The sequence below is a fragment of the Tursiops truncatus genome, chromosome 2, assembly GCF_011762595.2.
Source record: "Tursiops truncatus isolate mTurTru1 chromosome 2, mTurTru1.mat.Y, whole genome shotgun sequence".
Classification (NCBI taxonomy): domain Eukaryota; kingdom Metazoa; phylum Chordata; class Mammalia; order Artiodactyla; family Delphinidae; genus Tursiops; species Tursiops truncatus.
The window spans coordinates 137,373,870-137,392,381 of NC_047035.1; the positions used below are offsets into that span (position 1 = coordinate 137,373,870).

An 18,512-nucleotide genomic window follows, 5' to 3' on the forward strand; every position below is an offset into this window, starting at 1 on the left:
TATTGCAATAAATATCCCCTCCCAAACACCCACCCCCCTAATCCTTTCAAATAAAGTCTCTCCTTCCTAAATCTGGATTTATTTTTTATTACATGCAACATTCTTTTTTCTTCTTCAACTTACACTTCCATTCAACTTCCACTATGGAGATTTATCCTAACATAATCTATTTTCATGCTTGGCAATATTTTCTGGAGAACCTGATCATACTTTAATGTCACAAAATTATGTATACCAATTTGAACTTGTTAACTCTAGAAAAATGTCCTGTGACCCATGAGGTTCCACGTGTTATTTTTTTTCCTTCTGGATTGAGACATTGTTGCTATTATTTCTATTACAAGTGAGCAAATGATAAATATACAGCATTTCATTATATGAGCAATAATCTTTACACATAAAAAGTGAGTTTTAATTAGAAATGCCATTGGAAACATGTCTCTTTAGGAGATAGATGGAGCCAGTTATTTTTCATTAAGTTTATAAATCTGGGGATGAATATCACTTTTTGCAAGAATGGGAAAAAGTTGGGCCTTCTGTTTTGTTTTTATGGAGGTAAACACTGATTAAAAACATTGTTCACATAAAAAGCAGATAGAAGTGGAAGGAGTTTTCTCTGACAATGTCATCTCTTTTCATTTCTGTTAATTATGTAGCCTCAAAAAAAATTTTTTTAATGACCCATTAGCTGGCAACATGATTAAATCCTCCTCAGATCATAACGAAAGCAAAGAATCAGAAACCCACCAGACTTGTAGAAAGGGTTTCTTGCCCAGTCCTCAATAATAACCCATATTTAGAGCAGTCTTATTGAAACTGATAGGTGTCATTTCAGGCGAGCTCCGAAAAGCCTGGTCCTTTATGTCTCAGTGCAGAAAGAATTCAGCGACAGGCAAAGTGATAGATAAGAAGTGATTTATTAGAATGGGATGCTTGTGAGGCTTACAAGCGGACAGGCAAGAGGGTGCCACGCCTGAGAACTTAGTGGGAACTTACATTTATAATAAAGGAAAAGGGGGGAGGGGGAAAAGACCACTTTCTTCTTCATTCTTTTTTTTTTTTTTTTTTGCGGTACGCGGGCCTCTCACTGTTGTGGCCTCTCCAATTGTGGAGCACAGGCTCCGGACACGCAGGCTCAGCGGCCATGGCTCACGGGCCCAGCTGCTCCGCGGCTGCATGTGGGATCTTCCCAGACCAGGGCACGAACTCGTGTCCCCTGCATAGGCAGGCGGACTCTCAACCACTGTGCCACCAGGGAAGCACCTCTTCTTCATTCTTGAGTAGACGTCATGCTTCCATCATCAACTCCTCGTCCAGGTTGGGCAGGGGAGTTTTTTGTCCCTACATGGTCAAGCCAGGACTTTAAAAATTATTTCAGGTCTCTGTACAATGAGCACCTTTCCATACTGAGCTCACTGGGCAGGATGTGGGTCTCATGCCACCATTGTTTGTTTTGGGGCATGTCTCGTGCTTCTGTCACGTGGTTTTGTGGCTAGGCAAGCCTGCTTGGTTTTGTGGTTAAGTAAACCTGCTTTCTTGAGTGATCATTGATCTTACTGTGGTCTCCCAGAGCCTCCTAAAGTTCCCTATCTACAATCCCCTAATGGGGTTTCTAAGCTGACTATTTGATTATCCTACTCAACCCCTATCATTATTTTTCTTCTTCCCAAGACTACTTTTATTTCCCAGGGTAGTGCCACAGAGCAAGATTTAGAATGTGTGTGTGTGACTTTCCTTTGTAAAGTGGGAGACAGCTGGCTATAAAAAGGGAGATGGAAGCTGGACTCCAAAGACTCCAGGTCCATTCCCAGGTGTAGTTCCATGGGAGTTGAGGATCTGGTTACTGACTCTCTTAAAAGCCTTCTTGCCCGAGAGTTGCCTCTGACAGAGTCTCCATGTCTGAAAACAGCTACTCTGCATCCCCTTTACTTCTGCTGTCTGTCTTCTCAATGTTGCCTCCGAAGGAGCTCTGGAATCTGTCCCAAGCTCTTTATCCTCTCTACCACTCTGGCCACCAGGATCTTATCCCACCTGAATGTCCACAATCACCCCAACACCCATGTCTCTTCCTCCAGGCCTGGTCCATTCCTTTCCTATTGCAGCCAGAGTGAGCTTCCCCAAACGCAAATCTGCTGGAACCAGCTCTGGCTTGAATTCCTTCCAGCTCCCCCAAGCCTTCAGGAATCTGAGTAGAAAGCCTTATCTCTCTAGTGGCCTTCTCCTTTGTCCTGCTTCCCTCAAATCTGTAGCCTGGTCAGAAATACCCAGTTTTTGGAACATGTACCCCTGGCCTTCTGAGTACATTTGCGATGCCACTGCTGCTTGCACAATGGAGCTAGAAGGAATCTGACTGCGTTGGTCTTTGTTTGGACCTTCGCTGTTTTCCCTTAATTTCTTGAAATGTCAATTTCCTTAATCGTAAAACAGAAATAATAGTACACATCTCAAAGGGTTCGTCAGATTAAAGGGGTGTATTGCCTGGCACTCTGTTAATGCTCACATAATAAATGCAAACTCATTGTTATTGTTTTTTATTATTCACGTTGCACTGTTATCTGTTAACCTCTGTTACTGCGCCAAACCATGAACAACTAGAGTCCCCAGCGATTGTTCTTATTCTGTGTATCCCAATGCCGAGCCCATAGTAGGAACTTATTACTTATGAGTAAAGTATCGCAAAAGGATAACTGAAAAAGTAGCGCCGAAGGAGCAAACCTGACTTTTAAAAATCTTTTTTTTAGTGGCCATCGTGTATATTATTTCACCGAAACCCCTCGACACCCGAGGAGGTAGGAGTTATTCCTATTCCGCAAATGTGGGTGTGTACTCTGTAAGTCAGCCTGCCTTTAGTGGCACGGAGCTCATAGGAGCCCGCATCCCGACCCAGGGAGCGGGATGGATTGGACAAAATTGGGAGCAGAAGTGGGCGATAGGAGGCCACGATCCCCTCCAACCGCTTGAAAATTTCCCGCGCGCTGGGCCAGCCTTGGGCACAAACCACACCCCTCTAGGAGTCCCCGCCCCTTACGTTCCCAAGCGCCAACCCGCAGCGAGCCAGGCTCCCGGCCAATCAGAAGAGGACTTAGGCGGGCGCTGCGGTTCAGCAAGCCAACAGGCTGGCGGCCGGAGCAGGGCTTGCCCTGGCGTGTTGCAGCTGCAGGTTCCCTGGACGCCACGTGCTGGCGTGAGAAGACTCGCTGGGCTTTCAGGTGATTTCGGGGACCATGCTGGGGATCGCGGGGTGGGGTAGGCTGGCGCGACGTGGCCCCGGCCGCAGGGCCCCGCGCGGTGTGTCCGCCCCCGGCTTGTGGCGGGGGACGCCCGGCCTGGCCGGCCCGGCTCCCGGGCTCCCCAAAGTGCAGGCCTGGCCCCGGGCGCCGCCTGGCCCCCATCCCGCCCTGCTCGGGGTTCTCGGGCCTGAGTGGGCGGCGCTGGGCGATGGGACTCGGCCTGGTGGGCCTCTGCCCGGCCGCCGCGACCAGTGAGTGACCAATGCCTCAGTCCTTCCCTGGGTGAGGCCGGGCTCCTACACGTCACTCCTCGGAACGCCGGCGCCGGGGGAGATCGTGCAGGGCTCTCCTCTGACTGTTCTCGTCTTGTGAACTTTTTAGTAGCACAGGGGATCTTATCGAGCCAGCTTTTCTCAAATTAGGGCGATTATTAGTATCATGGCAAGGGGGTGAGGCCGCGCACTCTTTGAAATACAGATTCCAGGCCCCGTTTCCCCAAATGGCAGTTACGAAGGTGTGGGGAGTAGGCCTGGAAATCAGCCTTTGAAACAGACTAGGTTGGGGAAGCCCCTAACCTAGTTCAGTGCTGGATTTCATAAACCCTCGTTTTAAGTTAGGAGACAGTGCCTTGGTCCAGTTGATCTAGCTCTTTAGGTCCAGAGCAGGGTCTAGAACTGCCCACCTTCCTGATCAGCCAGCAGGTTGGTGGCCCTGAGGCCACTGGGAATTCTGACTTCGAGGTTCCTTTGGGCCTTTGCCCAAAGGCCTGGTGGCTGCTAATTCAAAGTGCTGGTTCTGGGCTGGAGAGAGATTTGTTTGCCTCACTGAAATACTTTTATTTGAGCAAAACTTCTCCTGAGCTTCCCTGAGCTCCATGTGGGAGCCCAGGATGAGGAAGGTGTCCCCTTGATGATTAATTGTTGGTTCTGACGTGTCAGCTAGGTCAGGGCATGTAGAGAACTGCTTTCATCTCTTGCAGCACAGGGCCAGGGCCACAGAGACCTTTTTTCTCAGGGATCCTAATTTCTGGCTTCTTTGAAACCTTGCCAACAGTGTTAGGGAGGCCACCAACCCTTGTCCTGGCCTCAGCTCCTGACCTGTAGGGTCCTTAGCCATCTCAGAGAAGGGGAAGGGCCCTCCTCCCCTACAAAAGTCAGTTATTAATGGGTCTCTGTCTAAGGCCTCCCCATTACTGGGCTGAGACAAATTGAGGTTCTGTATTTGTCAGCCTTAATATGTGACTTGTCAATATGGGGAAGTTGATTACAGTTAAGAGCCCTTTTAAAAAGGAGAAGACTTCTTCGGGAAGGGTTAAGCAAGCAGAGGGAGGATAAGTCAGGATGGGTCACCGTGCCTCCCCCTGGCCCAGGCATCACCAAATGGCAGTTCATCTCCCCTCCTATTTCTCTTAGCCTCTGCTGCTATTGCTCAGATTCGTATGTTCTCCAGGTTTCTTCCTATATGGCAGTTGTGATCCCCCTCACGCTAAAACTCTAGGGAGATTGGTTCCCATCCACCTCTGGATTAAGGCCAAACTTTCACCACTCTCCAGGAACAGTTCTTTCTCACTGTCCACACTGCACCCGTCTCCTCTCCCCTTACCTCCTTGCTTTCCAATTGCTGCACCAAACTCCTTGCTTTCCCACAATGGATGTGCTTTGCCTCCTGGACTTTGTGTCTGTGTTTTTTTCTGTCTGGATGCCCTTCCCTACCTGGGCTCCCTGGTAGACCTTTCTGAAACCCTTCAAAGTGTCCCCTCCACTGCCAGGGCTTTTCTAACCTAGCGCTTCTGCTTTTTAAATACCTGGCCTGGTGACTCAGGCATGGGTCCTTTGTCCATCGCTCCCATCCTGAGCACACTCTTGTAAGTTCCTGACTATCTCTCTTCCGACCAAACCAGAGTTCCCTGAGGATGTGCTCACTTCCAGCACTGTAGTCCCCACAGTCTGGCAGATAGCAGGCCTGGTGTCAGCTTCTGGAGAGGATCCGCTCCATGCCAGGTTCCGGGCTGGCTGTAGGGGAAGGGACAGAGACAAACAAAGCTCTCTACCTGCCTTCATAGTGCTCTGAGGTAGGCTGTATGTAACTGTTGACTTTGAAGAGTGCAGTAAATTCTCTGATTGTGCTGCCAGAGCAGAGAGGGGTGAACTTCTTTGCTCCCCAGTTAGACTGTAATTGTCCGGGGTCAGGGCTACTGTGCCATGTTTCAGTGACCTCCCTAGGTGCCTTTGGGGCTCCCTCGCTTGACCCGCCGAGACCAGTATAGGGATACCACCTTGGGGTAGGAAAAGCCACCAGAGTGTGATGGGCTTCCCAGAGTGCAGGCAGAAGGTGGAGTGGTAAAAAGCGGACAGGGGCAGTTCCTCCAGCCAGGCCTACCTTGTGCCTTACGCCCAAATGGCATCAGGCTGAAGGTGGGCCCCTCCTCCTCAGCCCTGGGGTACTTTTTTCAGGCCTTTGCCCCTAACATGTCCACTGATTCCTCTCACTTCTACCTGGAGGGCTACTGTTCCACGTTCATGCAGACTTAACCTCTTCAGCCTGTCCTGCTTCCCTGGCACTTCTCACGCAGCCCTTCACACGCCTTCTGCTCTGTTTCTGTCTCTGCAGTGAGACTCAACTCTTGGAGTCCAGGATCTTTCTTTGTAACTCTCTGCCCAGCTCTTGCCACAATTGGGAACCCAGAGGCCTCAGTGTGACATTAGCCTGTGCAACCCGGAGGATTGTTCCAGAAGGGCTTCCTGGAGGATGTAGAAAGGGTAGGGGGGATGTGAGTGGGAAGGGAGGCAGGAGGAAGGCCTGTGGGTTGGGAGTCCAGGCTGAGGCAGCTCTGGCCTGGGAAGAACTGGTTACCAACCATGAGCAGGGGTCTTCACCTCTGGGGGAAAGGGAGCATATAATACATGCCAGGAGGGAATTCCCCTGTGGTCCAGTGGTTAGGACTCGGCGCTTCCACTGCTGTGGCCTGGGTTCAATCCCTGGTTGGGGAACGAAGATCCTGCAAGCCAGGTGGCCATAAATGAATGAATGGATGGATGGATGGATGGATGGCCCGGATTCAATCCCTGGTTGGGGAACTAAGGTCCTGTAAGCCACATGACCAAAAATGAGTGAATGAATGAATGAATAAATAAATAAAATAAAATAAAAAAGCAAATTATTAAAAAGGCAAAAGGGACTTCCCTGGCAGTCCAGTGGTTAAGATTCCGTGCTTCCAATGCAGAGTGTACGGGTTCGATCCCTGGTTGGGGAACTGAGATCCCACATGCCGCTCAGCCAAAATAAATAAATAAATAAAAGGCAAACAATAAAAAGATAAAGTCCTTTAAATATATATATATGTATATGCAGGGAGCATATAATATATGCAGTTTAATGGGGATTTGGCCACAATTCAAATATACACTAACCAAGGGAAACTTGGGACATGACACTCCTGACTCCACAGAAAATCCCTTTGTTCCTATTAAGAATAGTTGATTCAGGAGTTAAGGATGAGCAGCTAAATTTTATCCAGATGTACTAGGAAATAGCATTTTCATGAATACAGATGCAACTAAAATTGGTCACCTATAAAGATTTTAAAGGCTACATCAAGGTATATAGTCTTGACTAAAGACAGATTAATGAACCAAATGACTAATAATTAGTATTCTTAATAATAGGGTGGGGGAGGGAAGGATTGGGAGTTTGGGATTAGTAGATGCAAACTATTTTGTATAGCATGGATAAACAACAAGGTCCTACTGTATAGCACAGGGAACGATATTCAATTTCCTGTGATAAACCATAATGGAAAAGACTGTGAAAAAGAATGTATATATACATGTAACTGAGTCCCTTTGCTGTACAGCAGAAATTAACAACATTGTAAATAAACTATACTTCAATAGAATTTAAAAAAATAAAGCATAATTTTAAAAAATATATGCAGATCCTAGCACACATGGATCGTGCCTTTTTCTCTTCACAAGGGAAGGGTAGTAGGGCCATTTTACACGCAAAGAACCTGAAGTTCAATAGTTAGGTAACTTATACAGAGCTGAGTTACCCTGCTCTGTCTATTTCAAAGCGCTGGTTTTCTGGTGTGTTCAAAACATACTGGCTGACTTAGTACAGCAAACAAGATGAGGTTTTCCAGGCTACATCCTTCACTGTTGGGAAGATGCCGGACTTATTGCATGGGATTTGCAAACCCATGTGAACAACAAATATTTCCTGTGGCAGTGGTGTGTGACAGCATTTCTTTACAACCCAGCGTTCAGGGATGGAGAGCTTGTGGGAGGTACCACGGGAATCTGCAGCACTATAGGTCAGGGCTTTTTCTGTTTCTCTTTTAGAGTTGAGCTGGTTAACCAGCACACCAGTGCCTGTAGGCTTCAGTGATTAAACTACATGTCCAACTGTATTTAAATGTTTGTAGACAGTGTTGTGATGAGTGAATTAGAAGAAAGGCATTTAATAGATTACATCATTTTAGTTAACCCATACCAATAAAATACAACTATTGTGGCCTTCCTGTGAAATATTTTCTCCAGGTTTTGCTGTGGGTCTTGCGTTCACATTTCATAAGGTTTTTGTTTTTGTTTTAAATAGGATATCATATATATGCCATTTCTGTAACCTTTATTTTCTCATAGCCATACCTCTAAAATGTTTTGATGCTAATGGTATTGGAGGTAAGCTATGGCTTGGAGGTTGAGAGCATGGATTCTGGGTTCACATCAGCCTTTGTCTATGTATTAATAGGGCAAGTTACTTAACCTCTATGCCTCAGTTTTTGTACCTGTAATATGAGGATAATAATGCTTTGTTCAAGTTGTTGGGAAGATTGAGTGATTCCATGTAAAGTACTTAAAACAGTGGTTTTGCAGGTGGTATCGATTGTATGAGTGTAATTACTATTAACATAGGTCCTTGACTCCACCTGGGATGCTGAGACAAAGTGTAGGGCTCTGGGGCGGCCTGGCAGTAGAGCACTGCAGGGAGGGAGGAAGAGAGATGGAGGGGCAGGGCTGGTCTGGGACACTCCTCACCCAGCCCCTCTGCCCTATGTGTTCTCTCCCCAGGCTGCTACTCTGTAGGCAGATTACCTCCCAGACCTCCCTTGCCCTGAGCGGTGAGCTGATTGGGATGGTGGCCCGGGAAGCTTCTGAGTCTGCCCAGTGCCTGTGCCCTTCCCTGGCCAGCCTGAATGCCAAGGATGTGCTTCGGAGGAAACACAAGAGGAAGAGCCGACAGCACCAGCGGTTTATGGCCCGGAAGGCCTTGCTGCAGGAGTATGGGTTGCGGACCACACCCCCGGAGCCAGGATCCTCCCCAGGCACCGAAGCCGCCAGCAGTGTGAGGCAGCGTCCAAGGGCTGAATCTGGAGGTGCCCAAGGCAGCAGAAAGCCCACCCCCAGAGAATCTGCTGGGCCCTTGCCCAGCAAGTGCGTGGCTATCGACTGTGAGATGGTGGGCACGGGACCGCGAGGGCGGGTGAGTGAGCTGGCCCGCTGCTCCGTGGTGAGTTACCACGGCGAGGTCCTCTACGACAAGTACATCCAGCCTGAGATGCCCATCGTGGACTACCGCACTCGCTGGAGCGGCATCACCAGGCAGCACATGCGCAAGGCCATCCCCTTCCAGGTGGCCCAGAAAGAGGTGAGGGCAGGGCTGGGGGCTTGGGGGCAGTGTGATGGGCTGGGAAGAGCAGCCCCGGGCCTGAGTCAACACTTAGCCACTAGAAGCGAGAGACCATTGGGAAGTTACTTAACGTCTCCAAACAGTGGGTTTCCTCTCCATAGAAAAGGGTGAATAGAAATCCTTCCCTACCTGCGTGGAAGGGGTGCTGGGGTGTCCCACGTGATAGTGTTTATGGAGAGGCCGCGCCAGCTGTAAGATGCGAAACAGCTTCTTTTCTGTTATGAAAGCACTATGTGTCTGCCTAAAATTTGTAAGGCCCACAGTGCTGTCACCTTCAGGTGTTAAATGTTTTGGTATTTTTTTAATGTTAGTTTTTCATTGCTTTGAAAAAAATTAGTGTTGGGACCACACTGACATGCCAGGAATTCCTAAACGTCCTCGAGCATAGGAAACACCTTAATCCTTATAAATGATCTTGAATCCTTGTCCTCGGATCCCTCCATAGAGATTCTGATCCTGCAGGTCTCTAGGCCTTGGGAGGGCTCTGATGTGTGTGTTCCTAAAAACTGTCATGCTGTGTAAACTTGCACGATAAAAACCCCAGAGCTGATGGGGAAAAGGGGTTAGGGACACAATGCCCAAAAAACTTCATTAATGACACCCCAAAAATAAAAAGATAGAAACCTAATAACAGTGGGAGCACAGTTTTGCACAGGTTGAGTGGTTGAGAAATGCGTAAGTACAGCACTCTGCCTTGAAAGACCTGGGGCACTCGGGGAAGTGGGTGTCAGGGGGGTGGCGGCTCGCACTGTGGGAGGGGTTGAGAGAATTACCTGAAGTCAGGAAGTGGGAAGCCAGGTGCGGGCAGCACGCTGGTGAACTGTGCTGGCTGGTAGACTTGCAAGGCGTGGGTGCTTTCTGGATTCCCCAGTGGCTCTGCTCAGCTAGGTGAGGTTTCTGCATTCACTTTCGTCCTTCTGTTTCTCAAGGGCGAAATTTGCATTATTCTCAAGTCACATCCTAATATATCAACCGTGTTGGAACATTTTTCATTTTCAAACCAAGCGTTGTAGCAGAACTACTTAACATTTCTGGTTTATTCTTGGGATGAGGTGCATTTAGGAAATACTAATATAAGTCATCTTGTGTCTTCCTTTTTCACATAAGATAGATGCTAAGGATTTCTTTCAAAAGGTTATTAATCAAGCAGGTTGATCAGGAATAGAAGCAGCAGGAAGGGAGGTAGGTGGTGAACCCTCCAGCTCCCTGTTGCTTCCCTCAGCCTGCCAAGAGCTGGACCACATTGGATCTGCCTGGACTTGGAGCCAGTGTGGAGTGTGCTGGGTGCCTTCCCACCACGTGGCTTGTGTTGGGGTGTGTGTGTGTGTGTGTGTGTGTGTGTGTGTTATGGGGGGGTGGTGACTAGAGTGGGGTGGCCCGTCCCTACCACTAAAGTCTAAATGCACCTTATCCATATGCCGTGAAGGCTGAGTTTAGCGATAAACCATGCGTCACCAGCAGAGGCAGCTGTGGGAGGCTGGTGGCGGGTGATAAGGAGATGTCCATGGCCCCGGACATGGCCTCCCTAGGGCCTGAGGACGGCGGGAGGCAGGAAAGAGAAGCACGCATTGTGTAGCTGGTGAGAGCTGAGCCAGAGAGCATGTTTTGAGGGTGAGAAGTGGGAGTCCTGTACAGCAGAGGGGCAAAGGGATAGAATCCTGAAGATAAGGACCGTTTCATTAATGCTGTAAAAGCTGCCATTGGTGATACGTCTCCAGTGCCTGGCACAGTTCTGGGACTTCACCCTGACACCCTCCTGTGTGCTGAGCTGGCACAGAGCATCACTAGTCCAGGCAGACATGGTTCCTGCGTGTTACCATGAGCTCACAGTGGGGGGCAGCCGGACAGGCCACGCGGAGCTGAATGTGTGCTTAGAAAATGTGGTGAATCCCCCGAAGGAGAGAACAGCGGGGGTCCTGATGGCGTTGGGGGAGGCCTGCTGATGTGTAAGCTGAGACCTGCCATGAGAGGAGTTGGTGGGGGTGGGGGGTGCCGGGGGGCTGGCGAGGTCTTCCGGGCTGAGAGAGAAGAGCCTGTGCTGGCAGGAAAGAGTGCTTGTATGGGGTCACTTGCCCATCCAAGAGCCCCTTACTGCTCACTACCACCCCACCAATGCCGTTGCCAGCTTTCCTGTTTTGCAGATGTGCGGGAAGCTTAAACGGCCCCCTGATTATAGCAAGTAGTGAGTAGAGGGTCTGGATTCAAGCTCGGGGCAACTTGGTTGACAGTGGAGCCCGTGGTCGCCTCTCTGCGCTGCCTCACTCCAGAGGGGTCCCCGCGCCCACTGGTCAGGGTGTCAGGATGTGTCTTGTGCCCGCCTGACAGTGGGGCCTTCCCGACTCCTCCTCTGTTCACAGATCCTCAAGCTCCTGAAGGGCAAGGTGTTGGTGGGGCACGCCCTGCACAATGACTTCCAGGCCCTCAAGTACATCCACCCTCGGGGCCAGACCCGGGACACCACTTATGTCCCCAGCCTCCTCAGCCAGCCCAGCCTCCACGCCCGGACCCGCGTCTCTCTTAAGGACCTGGCCCTGCAGCTGCTGCACAAGAAAATCCAGGTGCGTGGTGCAGGGGGGCTGGGGGAGTGAGAGGGCCTGGCCTCCATGCTGGCCTGGCCACGGACAGGCCATGGGCTGTGCCTCTAGCCTGCCAGTCCCAGTCCTGGGGCTCCCGCATGTCCACACAGCCCTGGGTTTTTTCTCTCCGTCGCCCTCCTTCCCCAGTGCTTTGTGACAGCCAGCCACACCCTCCGGGCTGCTGTCTTTCGGATCTGTCTCCCACCTAGTTCCTGGCTCTGTCCCCACGCTTGCATGTAGAACCCCATCTCCTGCAGCCTTCGGTCAGGGGCAGCTGATCACTCTTGCTCCTGCTGTGCTTCACATTCATAATTCCATCTGCTCCTCAAGGCTTTGAAGCAGGGATTTTTTTTTTAAATAAATTTACTTATTTTATTTATTTATTTTAGGCTGCATTGGGTCTTCGTTGCTGGGCGCAGGCTTTCTCTAGCTGCAGAGAGCAGGGGCTACTCTTCGTTGCGGTGCGCGGGGTTCTCATCGCGGTGGCTTCTCTTGTGGAGCACAGGCTCTAGGCACACAGGCTTCAGTAGTTGTGGCACACAGGCTCAGTAGTTGTGGCTCGCGGGATCTAGAGCTCAGGCTCAGTAGTTGTGGCGCACGGGCTTAGTTGCTCCGCGGCATGTGGGAATCTTCCCTGACCAGGGCTTGAACCCGTGTTCCCTGTGTTAGCAGGCGGATTCTTAACCACTGTGCCACCAGGGAAGCCCTGAAGCCGGTATTTTTAACCGGGTTTTCTATTTGAGGAAACAGGCTTCAAGAAGCTAGGCTTGTGGTACAGCTGGGATTCTAGCGCTTGTCTGTGTGACTAGGACCCATGCCCTTCTCGCTGTACCAGGCTGTACACCCGCATTCTGAGAGTATGCATCTCTGGGCCAGGACCCAGCCCGGGCCGCTGGGCTCCCACCAGGACTGCAGGCAGTGATGCGTGGGCTCTCGTCCGCAGGTGGGCCAGCACGGGCACTCATCGGTGGAAGACGCCGTGACGGCCATGGAGCTCTACCGGCTGGTGGAGGTGAAGTGGGAACAGCAGGAGGCCAGCAGCCTCCAACCCCACCCTGAGGACAGAGAGCCCGACAGCAGCACAGACATGGAGCAGTATATGGAGGACCAGTACTGGCCGGAGGACCTGGCCCAGGGCACCAGCAGAGGAACAGGAGAGGCACCGGGCAGAACGGAGTGAGGGAGGGGAAGCTCCACTGGAGAGCGGGGACCAGGAGAGTGGCTGGGGCCGGATGCCACCAGTGTCCCCCAGGGCCTAAAGTGTTGGGACCATCTGCCCACAGCACAGTCCCCGATTCTGTGGTTTTGCTGATGGCACTTTATAGGCACCATGAAAATGGCGGGTGGGCTATAGCTGCTTGAGCCTAGCAGGAGTAGGGGATGCGCCGGCAGACTCCCCACCCCCAGGCTGTGCTCTCTAAAGGGATGATCTCTCCCTCCTTGGGGGTGGGTGGGGTGGGTGTCCCTCTTCAAGAATTCCCTTGTCTCGCCCCAGTGACCTGGGGTAAAGCTCTCTTCCTGTTGTCACCATCTACCTCTTCCTCCACAGTCATTTTCAGGAGAATAACTACGCCCTGAAGCTACAGAGTTAAGGCCACTCCAGGGTCATTTTGTCCCTTTCTCTCAGAACTGGAACCCTGGCTGTAGCCATCGTAGGAGCTGCCAGGCTACAATGGAATAGCAGAGACCTCAGCTCGTGGGGAGCTGGGTCTTCACTTGCTCGCCACCAGAACTCACCAGGCACTATTCTGGGAGGAGGGAAGGCAGATGAGCTTTGGGTGGAGACTCGCATATGTATTTTGACCCAAGTCAGGCATTCCTCCTGCCCACCCAGCGCTAGGCTCTCTTAAGCAAAAGTCTGAGAAACAAGACAGCGGTTTGAATTCTGGGACCCCTGTGCAGAATTGCCCACAGGGATCTTTATTTATTGAGAGCCAGGCCACGGGTCTGTAGGGGAGCAGAGGGCGGGTCCACTGGGGCCGGGCCGGGCATTGACAACTGTGCAGCTGTTGCACTCGGGTGGGTGTCCCCAATCACTGGTGGTTGGGTTTTCTCCAGATTTCTAAAAATGTTCTGTGTCAGGATTCATCCCCTACCCCTCTTTCCTTGTTTCCTAAGGGGCAGTTTGGGGGTATTGGGGTAACCCGGAGCTCAGGTCACACAGAACCTTTGAGCCCCATCTTTGTTCACTACTCAATAGCTTTGAGACTCAGGCAAGTGTGTGACTTCACTCTTGAGTCTGTTCCCTCATCTGTAAAATGGGGATAATAACAACACCTACCTCACAGGTTGTTAGGAGGATGAAGTGCTGAGTGCTTGGCCCAGTGCCTGGCGCCTAGTAAGCTGGACCGGCTGTGTTTTCTTTAAGGATCAGTGTTGGGCTTTCCGGGTAACACCTGAACACGCCCTCAGGTTGAGTGGCTTTGACCCAGACAGGACTGTCCTCGTGGCTGTTCCAGCAGGTGGGGCACAGGCTGCTGAGGACAACTCAGAGGTTCCGGGCTCTCACCGTTCCCCGTGATGCTTGGATTTCACGTCAGTCTGAGCAAAGCAGCAGGGCCAGGAAGGGAGAGACACTGAAACCACGCAACTGCAAAAGCAGGGCCGCAGATTGCTCTGGGAGCTGGCTGAGTCACTGACCATGCCTCGCCTGGCTCCAGGACTTTGTTCTAGGTTCCTTAAACATCTGTAGCTGACGCCACACTCACAGTTGAGAAGTAGCTTTGGTTCTTTGGTCTGTGGGTTGAGGAAGGATGGAACTGCTAGCAGTGGGGAGATGTACTGGGTTTAAAATCAGCTTTGTTGTAAAACCTGGAAAAAAACTCAATTAGAAAGTGGGTGAAGTGGCCTTTTCTTTGAATTCTTCAGCTAGGGTGGGAGAGTGGCTTGGGGGAGGGATGGTGGTGATGCTGGGGCGCTGAGTCTTGCTGGCTGCTTTGACCTTTGAGGTGGGCGGCTTTCAAGATGATGCTTTGGGATGTAGCAAGAAAATACTACAGAATTTATAGTTTATTATTTTTTTCCTTTATTTTTTTTAACATCTTTATTGGAGTATGATTGCTTTACAATGGTGTGTTAGTTTCTGCTTTATAACAAAGTGAATCAGCTATACATATACATATATCCCCATATCTCCTTCCTCTTGCGTCTCCCTGCCACCCTCCCTATCCCACCCCTCTAAGGTGGTCACAAAGCACGGAGCTGATCTCCCTGTGCTATGTGGCTGCTTCCCACTATAGTTTATTTTTGAAAATCTTATAACTGCCCTAGTATAGAGCACAAGTTTATTAAACTTCTTTCTCTTTGAAGGTACATACTCACTTTTTTTATTTTTAAAAACTTTTTTTAGTTTTAAATATAAAATACACAATATAAAATTTACCATCTTAGCCATTTTTAAGGGTAGAGTTAAGTAGTGTTAAATATATTCACAATGTTGTGCAACCTGCCTCCAGAACTGTATTATTTTGCAAAACTGAAACTCTATACTCATTAAACAATAGCTCCTCATTCCCTCCTTCTTCCAACGGCAACTACCGTTCTTTCTGTTTTTATGAATTTGATTAGGTACCTCATGTAAGTGGAATCCTACAGTATTTGCCTTTTTGTGTCTGGCTTATTTCACTTAACATAATGTCCTCAGAGTTTGTCCCCGAGGTTGTAGTATGTGTCAGAATTTCCTTCCATTTTAAGGCTAAATAATAATTCATTTGTATGTATATGACACCTTTTGTTCATTCATCCATCCATACATCAACAGACATTTGGGTTAATTCTCCCTCTTGGTTATTGTGAGTAATGCTGCTATGTCTCTCCAGGACCCTGCTTTCAATTCTTTTGGGTATACATCCAGAAGTAGGATTGCTGGACCATGGTAATTGTGTTTGTTTATTTATTTATTTTTGGCCGCACCGTGGCTTGCAGGATCTTAGTTTCCCCCGACCAGGGATTGAACTCCGGCCCACAACAGTGAAAGCTCAAGTCCTAACCACTGGACTGCCAGGGAATTCCCTGTGTTTCATTTTTTTGAGGAATCTCTATACTGTTTTACACAGTGGCTGCACCATTTTACATTCCCACCAACAGTGCACAAAGGTTCTAATTTCTCCATATCCTCACTGACACTTGTTATTTGTGGTCTTTTTGATAATAGTCATCCTGACAGGTGTGAGGTGATATACCTCGTTGTGGTTTTGATTTGCATTTCCCTGATGATTAGTAATGTTGAGTATCTTTTCACATATTTATTGGTATATAGTTTATTTTTAACACATTCTTTTTTATGTTTTAAAAAATGTATCCCAGGGCTTCCCTGGTGGCTCAGTGGTTGAGAGTCCGCCTGCCGATGCAGGGGACACGGGTTCGTGCCCCGGTCCAGGAGGATCCCGCGTGCCGCGGAGCGGCTGGGCCCGTGAGCCATGGCCGCTGAGCCTGTGCGTCCGGAGCCTGTGCTCCGTGACGGGAGAGGCCACAACAGTGAAAGGCCCGCGTATCGCAAAAAAAAAAAAAAAAAAAAAAATGTATCCCAGGGACTTCCCTGGTGGTCCAGTGGTTAAGAATCCTTCCAATGCAGGGGACACGGGTTCAATCCCTGGTTGGGGAACTAAGATCCCACATGCCGCAGGGCAACTAAGCCCACGCGCTGCCACTACTGAGCCCGCACACCTCATCTAAGATCCCGTGTGCTGCAACTAAGACCCGACACAGCCACAAAAACAAAACAAAACAAAACAGTATTCCATAGCACAGTTTGACATGTTTTAAGTTGAACCACATTAAATTGCCGATATTTGACTGAGGTGTTTCCATCTGTGGTATATAATTTAGAAATTCACATACACATTTTAGGGGTACGTGACCAGCTGAGGTTGGAGACAGTTGAGCTGGATTTCAAAGGGCAGGTTGCCTGTAGGGAGAGGTATCTGACCCACCGTTATGATTCATCCACTCGGCCTGTGTCCTATGCTGGGGGTTCAGAGAAGGCCATACAGTGGCAGCCTTTAACCTGCTACAGGCACTGCAGGTGGGCCAACTGGCAGGATGCGTGTCTTGTAAGGCTGAGAGGTTTGCCCTGAATGACTCACTTTCCCCCTTACCCAAGGAAATTTGTGGATTGGTCTGGCCAATGAGTGACACCAGTTAAACCTGGGAAGCATCCCCACTAGGAAATCCCCATCCCATCCCCCTGGCTGGGGTCAGGGATTCCTCTCCTAGGCTGTTACTCGCCAATGTTTGTGTCCAACCTCAGAGCGCACAATACATTTGAAAAAATTCAGTGTGATCCAGGCAGGGTTCCAGGTGCAAGTGCGAGGGGGAACAGTAAGTGAACAAGTCCAATATGTGGTATCTCAGATGGCATCAATTCTTATAGAAGAAACCTGGGAAGGGGATGAGGGTGTAGATTTAAATAGAGGCCAAGAAAGGCCTTGGTGGGAGACCTGAGGGAAAGGGAGAAAACTGGATAGATAACCTGGAGGAAGAGCTTTCCAGACTGGCACAGCAAATGCCCAGGCTCTGGGGACAGAGAAGAAGCCAGTGTGCAGGAAGGAGGTGAGAAGGGGGTGCTAATTGAAGGTGTGGGACAGGGGCTGACCTTGTAGCACGACTGTACATCTCCTTGACCTGAAGGTGCAGACCTGATTATACCCCTGCTAACCCTAGGGCTTAGCACGTGATAAATGAATTATGGAATGACTGATCTCTTCTGAAGGAGTCAACATGTGAACACACGGAAGGCCATCAATTTAGGTCAAAACCTAAAAAAGAGTCTTAGATTGGATAGTGGTGCAAGATGAGATTGGAAAGGCAGGTGGGACAGATGTAAGAGGGTCTTGGGGACTGCGTGGGAGTTGAGGTTTATTTTTTTTTGAACAGCAGGAAATCACTAGGTTCTTGAGCAAAGTACCATGACAGTGTAAGAGATTCGATTTTGGAGAACTTAAATCTGGTAAGATTTGAAGGATAATTTAGAGCAGGGCGTGAAGATGGAGGTAGGGCAGGTGAGGACTGGGGTAGGGTGTGGGTAGAAAAGGAGAAATGCAGAGAAGACTGGAAGATGCAGGTTTGGAGTTGACCACGGAGCAGGTTTAGGACCCGTGGGGAAAAGAATCGCAGGGGTGAGTACGTGTTCTGCCTGAGTCCTGAGGTGGCCAGTGGAAGAGAGGGGGTGAGGCCTGTAGTGGGGATGTTGATGTGGGCCGATCACCAGAGGGTGCATGGGGTCCTACAGGGACTGTAGAAACAGAAACCTCCAATTGGATCTTTAGGGGGTTGCCTTTTCAATGCATGTTCATTTAAAGTAACGGGAATTTTGCTTCACCTCCCCCTAAATCAGGGTGACAATCCTTTATGCATTTGAGAAACAAAAAATTCCCAGACAGCCTGAATTCAAGAAAAAGTAGCTCATTCAGAATGGGAACCCCAAATAACCTCTTCTAACTCAACTTCCCACCAGTTGAGCGACAAACAGGAACAATGACTTATCCTTTAAACATATGTCAGTATCTGGTTTTCTTTTTGAGGTCTGTTAAATGAAGCTGGATGTCACTTGGTGAAAACACCGAGAACCTGGGGAAATTCCTTTCCAAGCCACAAATCTTTGTGACAACGGGGGGCTGTCAGATTCAGCTCGACAGCTCAAAGCTTGTTCCATATGGATCTGGGGTAGGAGGCAAGATGGGAGCGCTCAACTCACCACAGTATATAATGGACAATTTCCTCATTAAAGCTGATTCTATTTTTGCCCCGGATGTAACTCATTCATTTATTCAATAAATGTTGAGTGCTCCCTATGTGTTAGGCATTGTTCTAACGGGTCAAAGTTCTAGCTTGGGAGAGCGTTGCCCCTGGGAAATATGGCCGGGCTGGTGGGGCTCCCTCCAGGCCTGCTTCTCCTTGTCCTCAAAACAGTGTCAGTCCAGCTGGAGGCAGAGCACGTCGAGGGCAGACCAATGACCCTTTCTGAGGCATCCCTGAGCCAATAGAGGCCGTAGGGCTTTACTGGGTCGGCAGTGGGGGC

General features: G+C 49.6%; 1 protein-coding gene across 1 annotated transcript; it reads left to right on the forward strand.

Annotated features, from left to right (window-relative positions):
• The first annotated feature begins 3,107 nt into the window (after positions 1-3,107).
• Positions 3,108-18,285, forward strand: AEN (apoptosis enhancing nuclease). Its single transcript, XM_033852107.2, has 4 exons — positions 3,108-3,209; positions 8,300-8,876; positions 11,276-11,476; positions 12,438-18,285. The coding sequence occupies exons 2-4, from the start codon at positions 8,364-8,366 to the stop codon at positions 12,672-12,674; spliced, it is 951 nt and encodes a 316-aa protein (XP_033707998.1). The 5' UTR covers positions 3,108-3,209; positions 8,300-8,363; the 3' UTR covers positions 12,675-18,285.
• Positions 18,286-18,512: the final 227 nt, after the last annotated feature.